This window comes from Aulonocara stuartgranti, assembly GCF_965226115.1.
Source record: "Aulonocara stuartgranti genome assembly, chromosome: 3".
Classification (NCBI taxonomy): domain Eukaryota; kingdom Metazoa; phylum Chordata; class Actinopteri; order Cichliformes; family Cichlidae; genus Aulonocara; species Aulonocara stuartgranti.
Window position 1 is genome coordinate 33,226,790 of NC_138941.1, and position 20,135 is coordinate 33,246,924.

Here is a 20,135-nt window from a genome sequence, read left to right on the forward strand (position 1 = left end):
AATTGACTTTGTGGTTGTCCAGGCCAGACTGCACTGCATTAGCTCGAATATTTTTATGAGGGAAGGTTTATTCCCTCCAGTTCTGATTATAGATGCCTTTTAATGATATGCGCATCCAAGCAACGAGAAACTGCTGCCAGTTTACAGCGAGCTCCCCCGCCCCGCTCTCTACGGCGGCAGCTGTTTAGATTGTGTAGCGTGGCTGACTAATTGAGAAATCTGGAGCCATATCTGTCTCGGAGTCTTTGGAGCTTAATTAATTTCTTGCAACCAAAACAAATTCAGCCTGTGTTATTAAATGTAATGGGACAGTAACTGTAAGAATGAGACGCAAAACTTTTTCCAGAGTAATTTCGAGTTTCTCGGGTTAATAATCACAGCGACAGATTAAGACGGGGAGACGAGGTATTGTTTTAATGAGGGAAAACTTTACCATTAGCATGTTCGGTAAATTTAAATGAATGCTAAACGTTGAGCCTGATATAGAGTTGGAAAAAAAAGCCACATCTGATGTCTGAATCGTCTTATCTCTGTCTTCATTAGTTGCTGGATGGCGTGGGAGCCGAGCATCGGAGCATTTTATGGCCCGGTAGTTTTTATCATCTTTGTGGACTGCATGTACTTCCTCAGCATCCTGCTGCAGCTGCGCCGGCACCCTGAGCGCCGTTACGAGCTCAAAGAGCCAACCGAAGAGCAGCAGCATCTGGCTCCGGCCAACACTGAGGTTGGGCCCGATGCTCCCGGCAGCCACTGCCACCCCCTCACCCTCCAGCTTCAGCCACATGAGGCGTCCTCTTCATTAGTGTTTCCCCCCCACACTGTGCCACTGTCGGCTCTGGAGAACGAGCACACCTTCGCTGGGCAGTTGATGGGTGCAGCGGGGGCATTGGGGCTGTACGCAGCCCTGTGGGTGTTCGGCGCCATGGCGGTATCACAGGACCACCCTTTTGATTTAGCTTTCACCTGCTTGTTTGGGGTGGCGGCGCTGGCGCTCGGGGCCTTCATGGTTGCTCATCACTGCGTCAACAGACAAGATATGAGGCGCCACTGGTCCCAGGTCTGTTGCTCCGGGAGACGAGCGTACTCCGCACAGGAGGACACCCTTCTGCCTCAGCCAGGCGTGGCGATGATATCCACGACAGGATCTGACAACAAGGCAGATGGGGAGTCAGCCAAGTGCGGCCACAGCAGCGCGGACTCTTCCTATACAAACAAGAGCGCCCCGAGCATGCGCAACTCCGCCCACGGCAGCAAGCTGACCAATCTCCACGCGGAGGCTGCACAGTGCAAGTCAGCCTCAGCATCAGCGGCAGCCAATGGCGCTGCTATTTTGGACAACAGCCTGACCGAGCATTCACTAGACAATGAAATCAAAATGCACGTGTCACCGCTCGAGGTCCAGTTCCACCCCGTGAACAACGCGAGCAACCCGGCCGCCACCGTCGCCGCCACCGCCAACGGCCACATAAGCAGGCATCACAAAAACAGAGCGCGCACGCACAGGGCGAGTCGGCTCACCGTGCTGCGAGAGTACGCCTACGACGTGCCTACCAGCGTGGAGGGCAGCGTGCAGAGCGCCCCACACAGGAGACACCATCACTACGACATGGCAGCTCGCAACAGCAGACGAGCGGCCTACATGGCGTACAGGGAGCGGCATCAGAGCCAGCTGCAACAGGACAGCAGCGACAGCGCCAGCCTGCCGCGGCGCTCCCGCTACTCAGATAAAGGAGGCGGCAGCACGCTGGGGAAAGGATCTGTGGTAACCGTAGAGACTGAGCAGTCGTTTACTGCGGCAGGGTCGAGCTCAAGTAGAGACTCTGCTTCTGCAAAGCAGCCTGGCAGCACGGGACTGGAAAGCCACCCTAAGTCTTATGGGCTGAACCTTATCACTCACAACGGTGGCGCGCTTAAAGAGAATGGACAGGCAGTGGCTGTAATTAAAGCGGACAGTGCAGCCGCAGTAAAGACCGGCTTGTGGAAACATGAAACTACTGTGTAGCAACCGTTTCTGTGCTAAAGACTGCATAATAATGTGCTCACAACTTTAAGCTGTGAATGTCTGGTTTAGTTGTTTGATTGTACTTTTTTTTTCCTTGAAAAAAGAAAAAAAATTGGAAAATAGTAGCCGAATTATGGCCAATGAACTGACTTTGTAGATATGTTTCTGTAAATGTTCTATTTTTATAACTTTTAATCCACCACTTTGAGAGTTTTGTACATGAAACCGCATGGTCTGAGCTGTGTGGCCCTGTGCGTACCGTTAACCTGGAGCCTTTTCCCCCCCGTTTTCTAGTTTGTTCCAACAATAATTAAAACAAAAGTTCCATTTACCTAATTTAGAGATTTGTTTCTTGCACTTGCACCCACGATCTCATCTTTTGCTCTCTGCAGCCACTGCAAAGGTGAGTCAGAGCTGTTTTGTTTCCAGGAATTACTCTCCCTGACAATATATGACATGCTGGTAATTGGGTTTTTCGCTGACCTTCAGGTGGCCTCGGGTTCCTTTCTCTACAGTGGTGCAGCACTTTAATTGCAGCTGGCTGTGGCTGTGGGCTCTATGGGTGTTTTCTTGCTGCCTGCTGGCAGATTTGATGAGTGCGCCTTACTTTCGGGGCACCCGCTGTCTTAATGCGCCCGGCTGTGATTGACAGCTGACTCTCAGGGCAAGTGAAGCTGCCATGAGAAGAAAGGATAATGAGAGAAGTGTCTTCTTCTCCTTGCAGCGCTTTCCATTCTCCATCTCCTCCACAGCTGACAGCTGAACTGGAGTTCCACTCGCTGCTTGACATCGCTGTTGGGGCAGAGCGTGTAAGAGACTCAAAGTGTGATTTGACTGCTTGAGTACTCAAGAGATGAATTGCTGTGACTTTTTGCTGGGCGAATGCCATGTAGCATGTAGACTTGGTGGTTCTGTCAACAGCAACGAGCTTGATGTTGGCTCAGCTCCCTAGCTGTGTAAGAGCATAGGTATATAATGACTTCATTTGCCACCAGTGAATATTTGGTGGTAAACTCAATCACCACTGAAACACATGAATGCACAGTGTTGTGTTTATAGCAGAATGGATGTAGACGATTTAACATCACCCAATGATTTGTGGAGACGTGATTTTAGCAAATTTTAGGAACCTAAAGTAATCAAATACACTAATACCTTCAATCCTGGTTAACATGAGCCAAATGTGCTTCTAAGTTTATGTTAAATAGATAAATAACAGGAGGAGAATATGTAGTAAAATTAGACAACCAGCAAGCCACAGTTTACTTAATGTAGCGACAGCCCTAATGCAAAACTTTACATTTTAATATAATTTTAAAAGGATCCAGAATACACGTCTCCTTCCTAAGACAGAAATGCACCAGGTCATTGTAACAGTAGGGTCTGAAATTTAGATGCATGTAAGACCCAACTGGTCGACTACTAAGAGGGTTGAAATGCACTGACAGCACAAAGTGAGTCATTGGAAATCCAGTGCGATAACCTAGCTAATGATGATGCAACGCTACAAGCGAAAGCTGGGAACAGACCGAGATGCTGTAAACTGTGGAGAATTATAATGTTAATGATTCTTCCTGCACTCAGTTTTGCTTTTTAAGATTTTCAGCCTGTCTTGTTTCCCTCGGGGAAAACTCTTAGAGTTTAAGATATCTGCTCTGCTGAAAAATGACTAGCATTTACTTCCCACTGCAGTGTTACAGTTTCCAAACAAGGGGTCAGGAACACACGACAGTCCCTGCGACTTTTGGGAGGACCAAGCTCAGACTAAATGACAAAACAACTTGTTCCGAGTGATGTATTCACATCTTCACAGCCTGCCATTAACTAACCAACATAAAATGTTGGAAGGTCAGACGTAAAACTACGCCAGCAATTTTTCACATGTAGGAACCGATCAGTAATCGCCGTCTACAGATCTCACCCCATTCAAGGAGACACCGAGAGAGACTGCAGCTCCAATAACTCCAATTTTTCATTAATGGCATATTAATAAAACACATATTTCACTCGGGCAAAGATATATTGCCTGGCCATCTTGGATGTGACAAATTATAATAAGACTTTTGAATTATGTAGAGAGCAGTTAGGCCTTGATTAGTGGCAGGCTCGCTGATTCCCCGGAGGCATGAAAGACTGATCTTCAAATAATCGCAAAGGTTCTTCAGCGCTGCCATCTGTTATAAAGTTCATTTGAGGCAGTCTGCGTGGCGGGGAATGACAATCGGAGGGTGTTGGTGCTGCGTGGGGAAAAAGCTCATCAAGGCAAATAAACTGATAGTATCTCGGCTTTAAGATCACTGGGACACCTTGGGCAGAAATCGATAATAAATTAAGATAAAACAAATTAAGTCATTTAGGCCTTTTCTTAATCTCATTCGGGAGTCTTGGGGTTAGATCACCCATCTCCAAAATAATAAATCAGCGATGAGAGAATTACATTCAGACACCAAAAGCATCAATTACAGCTGAACGCTTTATTTTCAGACATGGCAGGATCTCTCCGCCCCGTTTCCACTTAGTGTGCTCTGTAGAGCGCATCCGAGCACAATTCCTTACCGGGAGGCCCAGGAACGACCAACATCAGACAAGTGATGTGTTGTTTACATTTTCCAGTTGCTGCTCATGGTGCCTGGAGGAAGCATCTGGCTCTGTTGTGGAAGCTTGCCACTGGAATGAAGATTGATACTTTCTAGTACATGAAGCCATCTGACTGCTGATTGTAATTACGTGGATCTGGCTGTCCAGAGGATCCGCTTTCTGCTTTTTTCTTCTTAACTTGCAATATTCTCGTTACCCAATAGAAATCTGACGTATAGATTAAAGAATTAATTAGCATCCAGAGTTTGTCATGATCACTCTCACCTTTAAGCATTTGTCTGCACCGATAATTGGCGATTTGTATATTCTGGCAAGCTAAAGGAGACACTTTAAATATTTGCAAATGAGGTAAACACGCATCAATGTTAAGGTTATATTTAAAGGGGACCTATTATGCTAATATCCAGCTCCATGTTTTTATCACAGGAGTCCGCTTTGTGACACCCCAGGTAACCTGAGGTGAACCTCTCTCTGAAACAAGCCCTCCTGTCTCTTTAAGAACCCCTCTCATGTTTTCCAATTGGCTCCCCCTCGCCTGGCTTCCTCAAACAAAACATATATGTATTCACATAGATATTTGTTTTTATTTGTTAGTTAAATACTACATAGAAAGATGTCTGATTTAATGTGTGGCTGTCCAAAAATCTTAAGGGCATTTCCCAATATGCAAATACACAATTTATCAAAACAAATCATATACAGATCCAGTTAGTAATTAAAAATGACAACATTAGATACAATGTTAAAATCTAAAGTTATCAAATGCCCCTGAGCAGTCCTTACCTTTAAATGTGCCTCTCTTCTCCTGTCCTGTCTGTCTTTTTACATCTTTGTCCATCTCTGAAATTACTTTGCACTGTTTTCTGTCCCTGAGAAATACAGTTGCTGTACCTTTAGCTAGCAGACACACTGTGCGACCGACTGTTGAGCTAATACAAATGTTGCATTTTACCTGCCACTCAAAAATGCTCGCTCCTCTTCAGTAGCGCTAGCTAGATGGTCAACTACAACTTATGGCTGAGTATAAACACTATAAAGATACTTTTAAACCTCAAGTAACGGGCTCGTTTTGAAAACGTGAGGAGTAGAAAGTACAGATATTTGTGTTAAAATGTAGGGAGTAAAAGTAACAAGTTGTCCAAAAAATAACTACTCAAGTAACGTACAGATACATGAAAATTCTAGTACAGTAACTAAGTACAACTAGTACTTAGTTACTGTACTGTACTACTTCATAACTTGCCACCTGTACTTTTTACTTAGTTAAAGGACCAAATAGCAAACAGAGTGATACAATGAAGAAGTGGATGCAAGAGGAAGAAGAGGGTAATTCAAAAACAATACTTGGTGCTTGTTAGGCTTGCCTACTTCCATAAGGAAGTGAGGCAACCTTGTGTAAGGAGGTCCATGCTGAGCTGACATCGGTTTAGCACAAGTCTAAAAGGCTGCCTAAAACCCAGTGAGTGTTAAGAACAGCCTGAAATTACTATTACACGCTCTGACCTAATTTCCTCCACTGTCTATATAACAGATCATTAGCAAAAGCATTATGAACCCTGTTGAAGCCCTACTGTATGTCAGGGCTCTTACAAACACTTCAACATACAGTGGGGCAAAAAAGTATTTAGTCAGCCACCGATTGTACAAGTTCCCCCACTTAAAATGATGACAGAGGTCAGTAATTTGCACCAGAGGTACACTTCAACTGTGAGAGACAGAATGTGAAAAAAAAATCCATGAATTCACATGGTAGGATTTGTAAAGAATTTATTCGTAAATCAGGGTGGAAAATAAGTATTTGGTCACCTCAAACAAGGAAAATCTCTGGCTCTCACAGACCTGTAACGTCTTCTGTAAGAAGCTTTTCTGTCCCCCACTCGTTACCTGTATGAATGGCACCTGTTTGAACTCATCATCTGTATAAAAGACACCTGTCCACAGCCTCAAACAGTCAGACTCCAAACTCCGCCATGGCCAAGACCAAAGAGCTTTCGAAGGACACCAGGAAAAGTATTGTAGACCTGCACCAGACTGGGAAGAGTGAATCTACAATAGGCAAGCAGCTTGGTGTGAAAAAATCAACTGTGGGAGCAATCATCAGAAAATGGAAGACATACAAGACCACTGATAATCTCCCTCGATCTGGGGCTCCACGCAAGATCTCATCCCGTGGGGTCAAAATGATCATGAGAACGGTGAGCAAAGATCCCAGAACCACACGGGGGGACCTGGTGAATGACCTGCAGAGAGCTGGGACCAAAGTAACAAAGGTCACCATCAGTAACACACTACAACGGCAGGGAATCAAATCCCGCAGTGCCAGACGTGTTCCGCTGCTGAAGCCAGTGCATGTCCAGGCCCGTCTGAAGTTTGCCAGGGAGCACATGGATGATACAGCAGAGGATTGGGAGAATGTCATGTGGTCAGATGAAACCAAAGTAGAACTTTTTGGTATAAACTCAACTCGTCGTGTTTGGAGGAAGAAGAATACTGAGTTGCATCCCAAGAACACCATACCTACTGTGAAGCATGGGGGTGGAAACATCATGCTATGGGGCTGTTTTTCTGCCAAGGGGACAGGACGACTGATCCGTGTTAAGGACAGAATGAATGGGGCCATGTATCGTGAGATTTTGAGCCAAAACCTCCTTCCATCAGTGAGAACTTTGAAGATGAAACGAGGCTGGGTCTTCCAACATGACAATGATCCAAAACACACCACCCAGGCAACAAAGGAGTGGCTCCGTAAGAAGTATTTGAAAGTCCTGGAGTGGCCTAGCCAGTCTCCAGACCTCAACCCCATAGAAAATCTGTGGCGGGAGTTGAAAGTCCGTGTTGCTCGGCGACAGCCCCAAAACATCACTGCTCTCGAGAAGATCTGCATGGAGGAATGGGCCAAAATACCAGCTACTGTGTGTGCAAACCTGGTAAAGACCTATAGTAAACGTTTGACCTCTGTTATTGCCAACAAAGGTTATGTTACAAAGTATTGAGTTGTATTTTTGTTATTGACCAAATACTTATTTTCCACCCTGATTTACGAATAAATTCTTTACAAATCCTACCATGTGGATTCATGGATTTTTTTTTCACATTCTGTCTCTCACAGTTGAAGTGTACCTCTGGTGCAAATTACTGACCTCTGTCATCATTTTAGGTGGGGGAACTTGCACAATCGGTGGCTGACTAAATACTTTTTTGCCCCACTGTATTTCCCAACATTCTAGCACAGTTTTAAGATAAATGCAAGTTCAGGCTGAAAACGACAGCCGCCCTTCATGCTTTTCATACTTTTGCATTCTTTTAATTGATATCTTATTCAGTGAGAAAATGATGTATTTTCCGCCTCATTTTCTTCAGAATGGCTTACCCACATCTTCCCCTGTACCAAATTTGCATTTTTCAAACTTGATTTTCTTGCTGATAAAGTTAAATAGTTTTTTATGAAAACTGAATCCGAAATAGGAAAAACTTGCCGATCCACATTATGTAACTGTTTTAAAAGAATTACAATTGAAGGCAAATGCAAAGTATTAAAGATGATGGGAAGCCTGGATGGTGTTTAGTATGTTTGTCTTTAGTTAGTAAGTTCAGGAGGTAAACGCTCGATGGACTGTGGGTTAACGTGAACTTTGACCTTTCCATTTAATGGTTGTAGTGCTGATGCTTCAATGTCAAAGGCAGCTTAGCTTGTATTCATTTGTTGCTCAGCTGCTGGGACACAGACCAGACTTCCTGTTTGAAAAGTTTTCATTCTAGGAGATTTTTCTTTTTCTTTTTTTTTTTAGCCTCTGATCAAACCATGCCCTTCAAGTTGTAGCTCATATTTGACAGTCCATAACTTCTCAAAGGGGAAAAAATCCCAGCAAAAAAACGTGGAATCTTATTACTTCCTGTCATATCGTTTTTGATAGCATAATGGGTTCTGCTATTGCCTCCGTGACATTCAGTCATGGGTCAGCATAAGATTAATGCTTCACCTTTCTGCCTTAATTCATTCAAACTCATTGAGCCTTCCATAGTTCTTATTGGCAGAAGCCCTGGTTAAACAACACAATCCGCCCGTTATGGGTTTAGAAATTGCGGCTCCGTGTCTCATTTGTAAAATCACCCTACAATCAGCTTCAGTTTTCACGATGAACTTCTCCGCCCTTTTGTTGTAGATCCGCCATAAATTTCAGCCTTAACCAATGGTTGTTTTCATAGCACTGGAACGGCTGCGATGAAAAATGCGATGTAAACTTTGTAAATGCTTTGATGAATCGAAGTGCTGGAATTCTAATATCGGCACAGTCTCCTTATTAAATACAGCACAGAGGCCTTGTGCAAAACCAAATATATCTTGATTAAACTTTGGGCACCATTAGAGATGAGGACAGAAATAGATGCTCACTTTTTTTTTTCATCTCACAGGGGGCGGCATGAGAAGAGGAAGGCTGTGCTGCTGGCTTGATCATTAAATCAGTTATACTTGTGTGTGTGTGTGTGTGTGTCTGTGTGTGTGTGCGTGAGAGAGAGAGAGAACTCCAAGACAGTGTAAATGGTAATTCCTTCTTTGTATTTCGATTGCTGAGATATTGATCGCCCACAAGTAAGTAAAATCAAAGTTTTCAGTTGACCTTGTTCTTGCTATGATTTTAAAGCTCTCATTCACTCTACCCTGTGCCCCACCACCCACCAAAGTCACAGCAACGTAACCTCTTACACTGCCATATAATAATGACATCAAGCCATCTGCAGAGCTCACATCCCATGTGTTGGCAGACCTGTGCTCTCATTAATGCCCTCATATTGCCATCCATCTATCTGTGCCGGTCTGGCTATACAGATTTGGCTTCCTCTTTCTGTCCAGGTGCTCTGTTATTTATAGCCACCTAAAAAAAAAAGTTTCAGTCATTGTTCATGGTGACAGTTGGAGAGAGTAACCCTCCCTGTTGTGTACATTTGAGGAATCAAAAGGTTAGCTATTGGTATACATGTGTCTTGTCAACATAAGTTTTTGGGGAACAAAATTGAAGCAGTAAGTGGCTACATCTTAGTCAGCTTAAAAGAAAAGAACGTATTTAAAAGTAAGTCAAAGCCATTATTGCAATTTGTTTTCCTTTGAAACATTTTTTGAAACTTTTTAGAGGTTTAAGCACCAATATTTTCGAACATTTAAAAAAGAGGCAGGACAGATTCTGTATTTTGTGGTTTGTTTTTTTCAGGTACCTTTATAAATTGAAAATTTTATAAAAATTTAAATGTGAAAAAAGAGGCAGGGCAGCCATGTGATCCCACTTTCATTGATGCTAGGGCAAGCTAAGCTAACAAATCTATCTACCATAGACAAGACAAAGGCTTCTAACTTAGTTTTGTGTAGGCTGTGCATGAGCATAAAGTTCTGTGCAAACTGTGCAAGGAGTCCAGTCCTTGTTGCTGATCATTTTCAGATGAATTTTTTTTGTTTGTTTGTTTGTTAAGCAACTTAAAACTGGCCTATGAATCACTCAAGCATAAAACAGGCATCTAACTCTTTGGATGAATCACTGTTGTGTTTACATATAATGGAAAACTTAGCAAAACGCCAATTTTAAAACATTGCATATGATGGTACGGTGTGCAGTGTGTCCTTAAAAAGTTTGAGGAAACTGGAAAAGTGGAGTGCAAAAGAAGTGACAGGTCTAAAAATGACTAACTAAAGCAGATGGACCATATCTGACAGTCATGTCTTTAAGAAATAGAAAAAAATCCAACAAAGAGCTGACAAAGGACCTGAGAGATACATGTGGATCTTCAGCTGATCCATCTCCTCTTTAGCGAAGCCTCGTCAAAGATAGTATAATTGGCTGACAAGCTTTAACTACAGAAGTGAAACATAGAAAAAAGGTGGCTAAATTGCACAAGAACTGGACTGAAAATCTGATGTAGTGTTGACTCCAAATTTGACATTTTTTGTTCAAATTATCAGAACAAAAAATAACATCAACATCCAAAGAAGAGCTTTGGAATATCCTTTAAGAGGCCTGGAGGCCAGGCCTGGAGCAATACAGCTAAACTATGATGAACACTAATGCTGGTTAGAACTGTACAACGCCTGTTTTTGTCTTATACACTGTATTTCCATTGATGTTTTCACGTGTTTTAATAAATGGCTGCACACATTTCCCATTTTCCTTGCAAAACACAAAGAAATCAGACTTTTGCAGAGGTCCAGCAATCATCTTAACTTTTCAGGAAGCACTGGCCAAAGTGAGCCTGTGTAACATTTGAAAAACAATGTTTCAAATAAAAAGTTACATTTATAAGCCAATTATTAGTCAATTTTCCGTCATAATTACTCTGTACACATGTTGTTGTCACACTGTGTTTCAGCTTTTATTAAAAGTATTTGTTGAAGTGAGGCAGGCTGGGCTGTATCTCGAAGTGTTTTTTAGAGTCATGATTAAATGTTTTGGATAGAAAAATGCTCACAGGGCATAAAACAGAAAACTTGAAGCAAACTGCAGTCGAGTGTGCACCTTTCACCTTGATGAACAATAGGCTATGCCTTGATGAATCACTCAGGAAGCTGGAAGTTTAAGAAGAATAAATCTGCTGAAATTCACGTCAAGTATGTGGACCAACTGAGCACCAGGTGCATACATACGCATCATCTGAATGTGTTTCATGTATATGCCAGAAATAAATATGTCTAAAAATATCTGATATGCCAAGGTTTAAAGTTACGTTATCCAACAGAGGCATCAAAGTCATTTAAGGATGAAGCTCTTGCTGTGAGAAATGTCAGCAATTTCCCATGATACCTGCTGAGCAAATGGCCTCCTGTTTGGTGATTTGTCTGACGCTGTCAGTTGTGTTTAACTGAACTGAGAGTGTGTTTAGCAAAACAAAACAAAAAATCACTTGGAATTGCTCAGTTTTAGCTGCCATGAAACAGATGCGCAGCGTTGTTAAAAATGTTCTAATCTTCAAAAAAGCTGACAGCTGACTTGACTTGCTAAGAAGCAGCCTGGCTTATCTTTCACTGTGGGCTTTACTGTCAGCTGTAGTGGGGCCATTTCATTGTGTGGCAACAGTACGTGTGGAAAATCTCCACTTTATTTCTTTCTGGACATAGTCGTCTGTCTAAAAACTGATATGTTGTCTGCACTGTGGTTTTGTTTGTGAGTGTGTGTGAGTGTATGTGATTCCCGTCAAGTGCTCTGTGCGCGTGCGGGTGGGCGCATTTATCTGCAGACCCCATTTTTTGTTGTTGTGTTTTTTATCAGACAGCTTCCCGAAGTGTTTTGGCTTCAGCAGAGTTATATAACTGTCTAAACTGTTTGTGGCAAGTTGGGAAAGTGAAGCGATTTATGATGAAAACACTGTTATTAAAGACCCCTCGTGGTCACTGAACCACAATGTAAAAGTTTAATGTAGCCTATGGCGTGCCAAACAAACCACACTGTAGCATAGGCGCCATAAATTCCGCATACAACTGTGGATTATGGCAAAGTGCATTCCTAAAGAGCTGTCTCAAAGAAAAGGTATGTGGACACCACAATAATATACCCAAATGGGACTGAATACCACTGCAAAACCACAGGCGTTAATGCCTCGGCCACTCTTCTGGGGTAGGATTTGTTAAACTTGTTGGCTGCAGGGACTCGCGCTTGTTAATCCAGAAGAGGTCAGGGATGTGTTGGGTGATAAGGCCTGGCTTGCAGACAGCATTCCAGAAGATTCAAAATATGTTAGATGAAACTGAGGTCAGCCAAGTCCCTCTATCCAAAACTGGAAATCCCTTTATTTATGGATCTGGCTCTGTGAAAGAGGACAATATTATGATGTAACAGCACATAAACAGCCTCAGACTGTATTTGTTAAAAGTGTTACCCAGACCCAAGGGGATTTTCAGAACTGTTTTTAAATGTGGTACCAAGGAAGGCGGGGGGTATTCTAAAAATGGTACATGCATCCTTGTTTTAAGTTCACCTTTTCAAATTTAATTCAATTTATTTATATAATACCACATCAAAACAACAGTCACCTCGTTGTGCTTTATATTGTAAAGACCATACAATATTGCAGAGAAAATCCCAGCAATCAGACGACCCCCGTATGAGCAAGCACTTGGCGACAGTGGAAAGGAAAAACTCCCTTTTGACAGGAAGAAACCTTCAGCAGAACCAGACTCAGGAAGGGGGGAGGGGAGACAGGACAGCCAGAGATTAATAATAACTAATGATGACATGCAGAGTCGTTTGTAAGGACATAGTGAGTGAAGAAGCAGCACTCAGTGCATCATTAATATATTAAGTTTTAAACCTAATCTTAAAAGTAAAGAGGGTGTCTGTCTTCTGAATCCAACCTGGGAGCTGGTTCCATGGAAAACAAGCCTGCAACCTGAAAACTCGTCCTCCCATTCTAGTTTTAAAAACCCTACCAACCAAGTAGCCAACAATCTAAGAGCCAAGTGCTCTGATGGGTCCTGGCACTATGGGGTTTGTCAGATAAGACTGAATAAAGTTCATTTGTTACTGACCTTGTATTTGAGGAAAAGGATCTAACAGGGAAGATGGTAGCTATGGTAGCTGGGAGAGACTCCACGACCCTGATAAGGATAAGCGAAAGAGGATGGAGCAGTTTAATATTTGCATTGAAGGACACATACTGGTCAAAAACTACCCCAAGATTTCTCACGGTGTTTTTGGATGCCAAGGTAATGCAGAGAGTAAAACTAATTTTTCTCGAATTTTTAGAGACAAGTACGATGACCTTAGTTTTATCTGAATGTAGAAGCAGGAAATTAGAGGTCATTGGCTATTTATGCCTTTAAGACCTTCTTGCAGTTTGACTAATTGGTGTGTGTCATCTGGCCTCATGGATAGAAGAAGCAAAAGTAAAGGTGTTGGGCAATGGTAGATAATGGACCAAACTAAAAAACTATAAACCCAGTTCCAAAAAAGTTGCGATGCCATCCATAAATGCAGGTTAAAGTTGTATCATGCCAAGAAAACGCCATGTGTGAACATGATTCAGTAATGCTGCTGTCTTCTCTGGTTCAAAGCCCAAAGCCGAAGTGTAAAACTTTTCTGTGGTGATGTTAAATTCTTTTTAGAAAACAAGGACATTGTGTCCTCCAGACTAAAGAGGAAGGGAAGCATCGAGCATGTTATCAGCACTCATTTCAAAAGCCTGCATCTCTGACGGTATGGAGGTGCATTAGTGCCTATGGAACTGGTAGCCTGAACATCTGGAAAGGCCTGTCTGCGGTGAAGACATTTCAACAAACATTTGGGGAATCAGGAAATGAAAAATACAAACCAGGACTGTTGCGAATCAGTCAGGAATGGGACAACATTCCTCACCTAAATGTCCAGCAGTGGCAAACGTGGCCCCCATTTTTTTTGAGACGTGTTGAGACCTAATTTCTTTCTGAAAATGTTACATTTTCACAGCTGAAACATTTGATATGTGTTCTATGTTCTATTGTGAATAAAATATTGAGATTTGAGATGTGCAAATCATTGGATTTTACACACCACCTAATATTTTGGGGGAAATGGAGTTGTAAGAAATGCATCGTTTTGCAACTAAAACTGGCTTTCAGTGCTGCATCTATCTATGTTAAAGGGCTCACTGAGGAGGAACATACAGTTTTTCCCAGAAAATGGGGAACTGGATCCCCTACTCAGGTAGTTATATAATGCCTTAGAGACACAGATTGATTGTATCTGCAGTGGCTAACACTGCTTGTATAAAGATGAATCCGTGAATATGTCCAGTAAATAACTGGAATTAATCGATTAACCTTCCAGAAACTCTGCGATTTGCGATTAAAAAAAGGTAAAAACAAACAAACAATTTTTTTTTTAAATTTGTTAAACTGGAAATTGTTAAATAAGTTAGATTAGAAATGAAACCCCTGACTAACAAACAGAGCTCCCTATATACCATCACCATCATCACTTACCACCCACCTAAGCTCGTTCCCGCCAAACAACTGTGCACGAGCATCCACTCAGCGCAGAACGCCTCTCACACACACAGCGAAACTTGGGAGTTGAATGAGAAGCACGCAAGTAGACCCAGCCGCGTACAAGTCAGCGAGGACGAGCTCCTGTGATCAACAACAATAATATTAATAAAAAAAACCTCCATCTTTGGGAAGAAACAATGGACGCAAAAAGAGTGGAGACCGTATCCGCCCGCGTGGACGCCACTGTTTCTTCAACTGGTAGGACAGTGATGGCATGTTTTGGCTCGTGCGCCGATAACAGAGTGATTTATAAGGTGTCTTTTGCTCGGTCTCTCGTGTGGAAAATATATATGCAAAAGAAGCCAAGCGGAAGAGTGGAAATTTAATGTTGCCTCGCTTCCTGGTGAAAATACCTTTTACAGCGTGCCTTAAAGCTGTTATTACAGGTGGAAGACACAGGGATACTCTTTAATTAGGCAAAGCGGACGTCTTACTTTGGTAAAAACCACAACTTTAGAGCTTTTTTGGGCTAAAGATAAGACCAAATGCACTGTCAAAGGGAAAAGTTACAATGAAGTGACTAATATTAGTAGTGCAGTGGGTTCTCGGTTAATATGTTTTCAAAGGCAACATTAAATTACTCCCATGCTAATTTTTTAGCTTGCATGTTTTTTAATGCTTAGCATATTTTTCGTTGTTTGTAACCAGAGCCATGCCAGGACTTTTGCCTTCTTTTGAAAGACAGATATTGTTTGGGTGACCATTTCTTTGACAGCTTTCATTAGTTTGTCATCGCATGTTTTTACTGTGCAGTTTCACCTAGATTTAAATTATTAGTTTTTTGGCAATTGGTCGTTAAAATGTCACAAAATACGTCACTTCCTTTAAAAAAAATATTTATGTTTATATTTTTCAATAATTATATTACATTTGTCATTATTCATTAATGGAGAATCGTAGAAAACTGATGACAGTGACAGTGAATCAGCATACCCTTTAGCAGGACCTCACCTAAACAGAATCCAGTCTTCATTAAGACACCTGTGGTTTTCCTTCTTTGACTTTAAGTTGTTTGTGATAGGCTTCTTTTTTTTTTAAATCTGCAGCTGTACCCTACACTGTGCATACTCAAAACTTGTGGCAATAGAATTTATGTAGCCATAAAAAAAGACCATAATGGGTTCAGTAGCACAAACCCTCTCCTGGGTTCCTCCACCTCTCTCTCCTGCACAGTACTTGGCTGGCATCCAGAATAATGATCACTCAGTTATAGTCCGTAGGTTTCCCCTTAGGCCGTTCACTGCCTCTCTTAGAGCCAAAAGGAGCAGTTAACTTCTCATCATTCCTGACACGGGTTAATGTTTGTTTGCACGCCTAATTGACTCCTAATTATCCTTTTGTTAAAGACGTGAGTCATACCTTTAAGGTTTTAAACAGATTTGAGCTGCTGAGGAGCATAACACATCCAGCAAACGCTGTACTGCCATCTGGAGGTTTAGATTTTCAGGTATTAGCCCATAGGGTGTATAGAGGTGGGAAACAATACTGTGTGTAGCTGCTTAAACAACCACTGGTGAGGAATAAAACTTAGAACAACTAATGAGGTCATGTTGTCTTTTAACAAAAGCACTGTGACAATCAGGCTGGTGAAAGTGAAGACTGTGGCAGGTCCCAGTTGTCTTCTGTTGCAGTTACAGTATAAAGAGCTTTTTCATAGCAGCCATTTTGACATGAAATAATAGCTGAGCACAGGTGTAAGTAATCACATTGATTAGGGCTCTGTAGCTAAACAGAACAGTGCCTTCGGTAACATCATTAGTAACACCTGTGTTTACCTTATTGCCAAAAATGGCTGCTGTGAAAACGGTCTGTTGGCTGCATTGGAATGTAAACACATTATGCTTTATGTTATGTGATTGAAGGATATTTTAAATCTCATTTAAATGAGATACCTTATTGTGCTAGTCATTTTTTTTGCCTATATACTTTTCAGTCATAATATATTTATGATTTTTTTTCCAAGTATTCATCAGGACTGTGCTCAAAGACTCAGGACTGTTTAAGGTTGAATCTTTAGCTTAAAAATTACATAATACTGTAATCTTTTTTTTTCAGTTATGGTTTATGTTTAAACTTTGATTGTTGTGGTTTGTGTGGCTGAGGTTTGGCTAGTAATAGAGTGCCATGTCCGAGACTCCCCTAGCAATTGATGACTTGCTTGCTTAGTGTGGGTGTGAGGTGGTTAGGGTGTGTGTGATATCCCCCGTGTTGGTGTTGTTCCTTGATCATAATTATTGTTGATCCAGGTTCACCACTGCAGAGACCAGACTGTTATCATGTCATAGATTTGTGATGTAGAAAAAACCCTACCAATGTGCACTAAGTGGCATTAGGATATGGTTGGGGTTGGGGGATGTAATTGGGGTTACGGGGTTATGGTTTTGGAGTTGGTGTTTCTACGTTGCAAAACTATGACATCACAATACTGTGATCAGCCGCTTGTTATGTTGAACCTGCACCAACGTTAATTATGATGATCCAGGAACGACACCAACACAGGGACATGAGACTGTGGAGCGATTAGCATTTTTTGCTGTCCTTTGTTTGAATCTGCCATCTGGGGCCATTCTTTGAGGAGTTTGCATGTGCTCCCTGTGCCACAGACACTAACAGAGACCTCAGGGTGTAGGAGAGGCTATATCAGGCGTACCATAAACCTTTGCAGGATATGTTGTTTATCTTAAGTTAATGAGGCCTGTGGGAGTTTGAATCTGACTATAGTTAGCTTGCCTTAGCAGCTGACTCTAAGCCTCTCTGATTTACTGTAGTCGCCACTTCTGACCCTTTTGCTTGGTATTTAAGGCAATTTAGATTTAATTAGAACTATAGGGTCAGTCTGTGTGTGTGGGAGGGACTGGAAGGGGCTGAAACATGTAGACATTTGCTACAAGCTTGCATCAGAAATCACTTGACTGTCACAGAGAGAATCCACATTCTGTCCCCTATGGCGCTTATTTTTCCTCAGCTCTTCCCTTTCCCTTAACTCCAGTCACTAAAGCCATCACTACTTTTTTTTAAAATCCCAATGGGATACCACATTATGGTGGTGCCCCAAGGAAATCTTAAAATATAACAATCAGCCATAAATATGCTACACCGCCCAGCCATGAGTTGATCCTCCCAAGAGCTGCTTCCTTGGTGCAGTGATTCTTTGCATCAGTGCCTCGGAGCTCTCTCAGATCACCATTACAACTTCTGTCGGTGCCTGCCAACGGCTCCCCTAGACATTTCTCTCCTTTAGTGCAGATTCCCAGAGTTTCAAAAAACGGCGGTATATGAAGCGCAGCCCCGCGAGGCGTATTGTTCTGACTGAGTTGCTTTCAGCACCACGGCCAGCTCCTTCTCTTGCACCTAAACCTTTGGGAGTGCACTGTGGAGTTTTTCTAAACGCCGTCTTTTCATATTAGCAGTAAAGCAGCACCACAAAAGTGTTGAATCAATGCTTCGTTTACTCTGATTTGCATTTGATTAAGCTTGCATTTTACCTACGCCATGCATCAGCTAACACATTTGTAAGACCTTTGTTAGTCAGCAGATGTAACAAGTCATGACTATAGTGACAGCACACCCCTGTTGTCATTCACAATTTTGGTCTACATGTGGGCAACTTTATAAATCGCACTGAGGTTAGCAGTTAGTCAGGAATTGGTCAGGTAATGTTTAAGTTGATGTTTTTTTTAAAACACTTAAGTGCTGTATTCAAAATGTTTATGCTATAAAAATGAGAGGAAAATTATTACTGCTTAGGTACGTTTTACTGACTGAACATCAGCTTGATCTGCTGTATTTTTACTTCCACTTTATTGGCTCTGTAACACTAATAATACATACAGATAGTTTTGTGTGTGTGTGTGTTCAGACTTCAGCTTTGAGCACTTATGGAGTTGAGAACTGACCACATGTTGTGTGCATGTGTGTACTTTCCAAGCATCTGGCAGTCAGGGGTCCTGAGATCACAGTGAAGCAAAGGTACAGATTGAAGAGGAAACTGCTCCAAATCTGTCAGACAGCAGGGCGGAATGATTCAGCATTTCACAGGAGTGTTTTGACAGTATGCAGTAAAGGATCACATAAAAGTCTCTTCTGTTTTTTTCTTCTTTTTGTTACCTCAAACCACCAGTTGTTTGATTTGTTATTAGACCAATTTACATTGTCCTTGATGATCTCAAAGTGTGACGTGGAGATTATGCAAATAAAACTATTTAAAGGCCAATTAATGAGATTCAGAATTAACCACGTAATGTTTTTAAGTGGCAGCTTCGAGACACGTTCCTGGAAGCATCTGCAGGTGTTTGGGCTTTTTTTAATCAGGAAAATTGCAGATGTAATTGTGTGACTTTGCTCGCTCTAGCTTTGTGCCTCTTCACCGTGATAAATCTGCCATCATTTGGCAGTGGGGATCATCAGAATTTTGGATCTGTTTGTCAGGTTTTATATTAATTATGTAAATAGATTCATAATTGGACAGTTTGACTTGTTAAACAGTCGGAGGCATACCAACTGCTGTGGAGTTAAGTGTACTTATCATCATCACGGCAAAAGAAGGCTTTGTTGTCGATAGGTTTCGTTTTTGTAATCACCCGCGTGTGTCCTCTCTACCTGTCGATAAAAAGGAGACCCGTGGTTACATCTAGGATTAATTGTACAATGAACCTCCCTCCTTATCTCATGGGCACCCTCAAGCAGATTTTGTTTGCTTTGCATCCAGGCTTTGTTTTTCCTTCACATGGACTGGGGGGGGAGCATCTGCTTGCATGGACCATCTGCCTTGGGACACAGGCCAGACAAGAATGAGGGAAGGAAAAGTCAAAAAGAAAAGAGGGTGTGGTGAGAATGCAGGGTTCGGAAAAGGAGAGGCAACACAACACAGTGAAGTGTGAACCCACATAGTGCGACTGACTGGCACGCCGAAGGAGGGTCGCTGTACCATTTCTGTGGGTTACTGCTTTTGGGACGGAGGAACATAAGGTGCTTGTATATGACTGCTGGAAGCTGAAAGAATTAGACTGTGTTTTGTGTTTATGTGTCCACCCACAGGCTTGTTTATGCCGCGCATTCATTCTATTGGACTTCTTTGGATAGTGCGCCAAACAGCCGGTTCCAACTGGGTGGGAAATGCTTGGCCTCAGCTTGCAAACGTGCCTTTGTTTGTTAGTGCCAAGGTCACACTGCGGAAGAACTGCATTCCTAGGGAAAAAAGAAACCATGGTCACCTTTTACCTTTCCAATTAAACTTTCGGACTGCTTTGGAAACCTCTTTTTTTATAAATGAAACTGTTGTTTGTATAGGTGCAAGGTGACTTTTTATAGTAATGTATTTCATAGTTTACATTGCTGATCCCAGGGCCTTTCTTATAACAACCAGCAAGCAAACAAACAAAGAAAGAAAATCCTGTATTTTGTCCAGAAATTATTTTGCTGTGATCCCATAATAGCGCCTGACTGATATAGGATTACAAGATACTGATTTTGTGAATTTAAATAATTTTCTTGTCACATGGAGTTGTGGATTACTCATTTTTGTTCTGCCCA

At 42.1% G+C, this 20,135-nt stretch overlaps 2 protein-coding genes across 4 annotated transcripts in view; both read left to right on the top strand.

Moving 5' to 3' along the window:
- The window catches only part of adgra3 (adhesion G protein-coupled receptor A3), a 31,140-nt gene extending 28,802 nt beyond the window's left edge, over nucleotides 1–2,338 (top strand). For both annotated transcript variants that reach the window (XM_082520080.1, XM_082520079.1), the window contains exon 19: nucleotides 544–2,338. In XM_082520080.1, coding sequence (XP_082376206.1) covers nucleotides 544–2,002 — 1,459 coding nt within the window. In that variant the 3' untranslated portion in view covers nucleotides 2,003–2,338. The remainder of the gene's footprint in view (nucleotides 1–543) is intronic.
- A 12,262-nt stretch (nucleotides 2,339–14,600) lies between these two features.
- The window catches only part of kcnip4a (potassium voltage-gated channel interacting protein 4a), a 155,900-nt gene continuing 150,365 nt past the window's right edge, over nucleotides 14,601–20,135 (top strand). The window contains exon 1 of one of the 2 annotated variants that reach the window (XM_082526546.1): nucleotides 14,601–14,801. In XM_082526546.1, the coding sequence (XP_082382672.1) occupies nucleotides 14,741–14,801 (61 nt within the window). In that variant the 5' untranslated portion in view covers nucleotides 14,601–14,740. The remainder of the gene's footprint in view (nucleotides 14,802–20,135) is intronic. The other variant, XM_082526547.1, reaches the window with a different exon arrangement.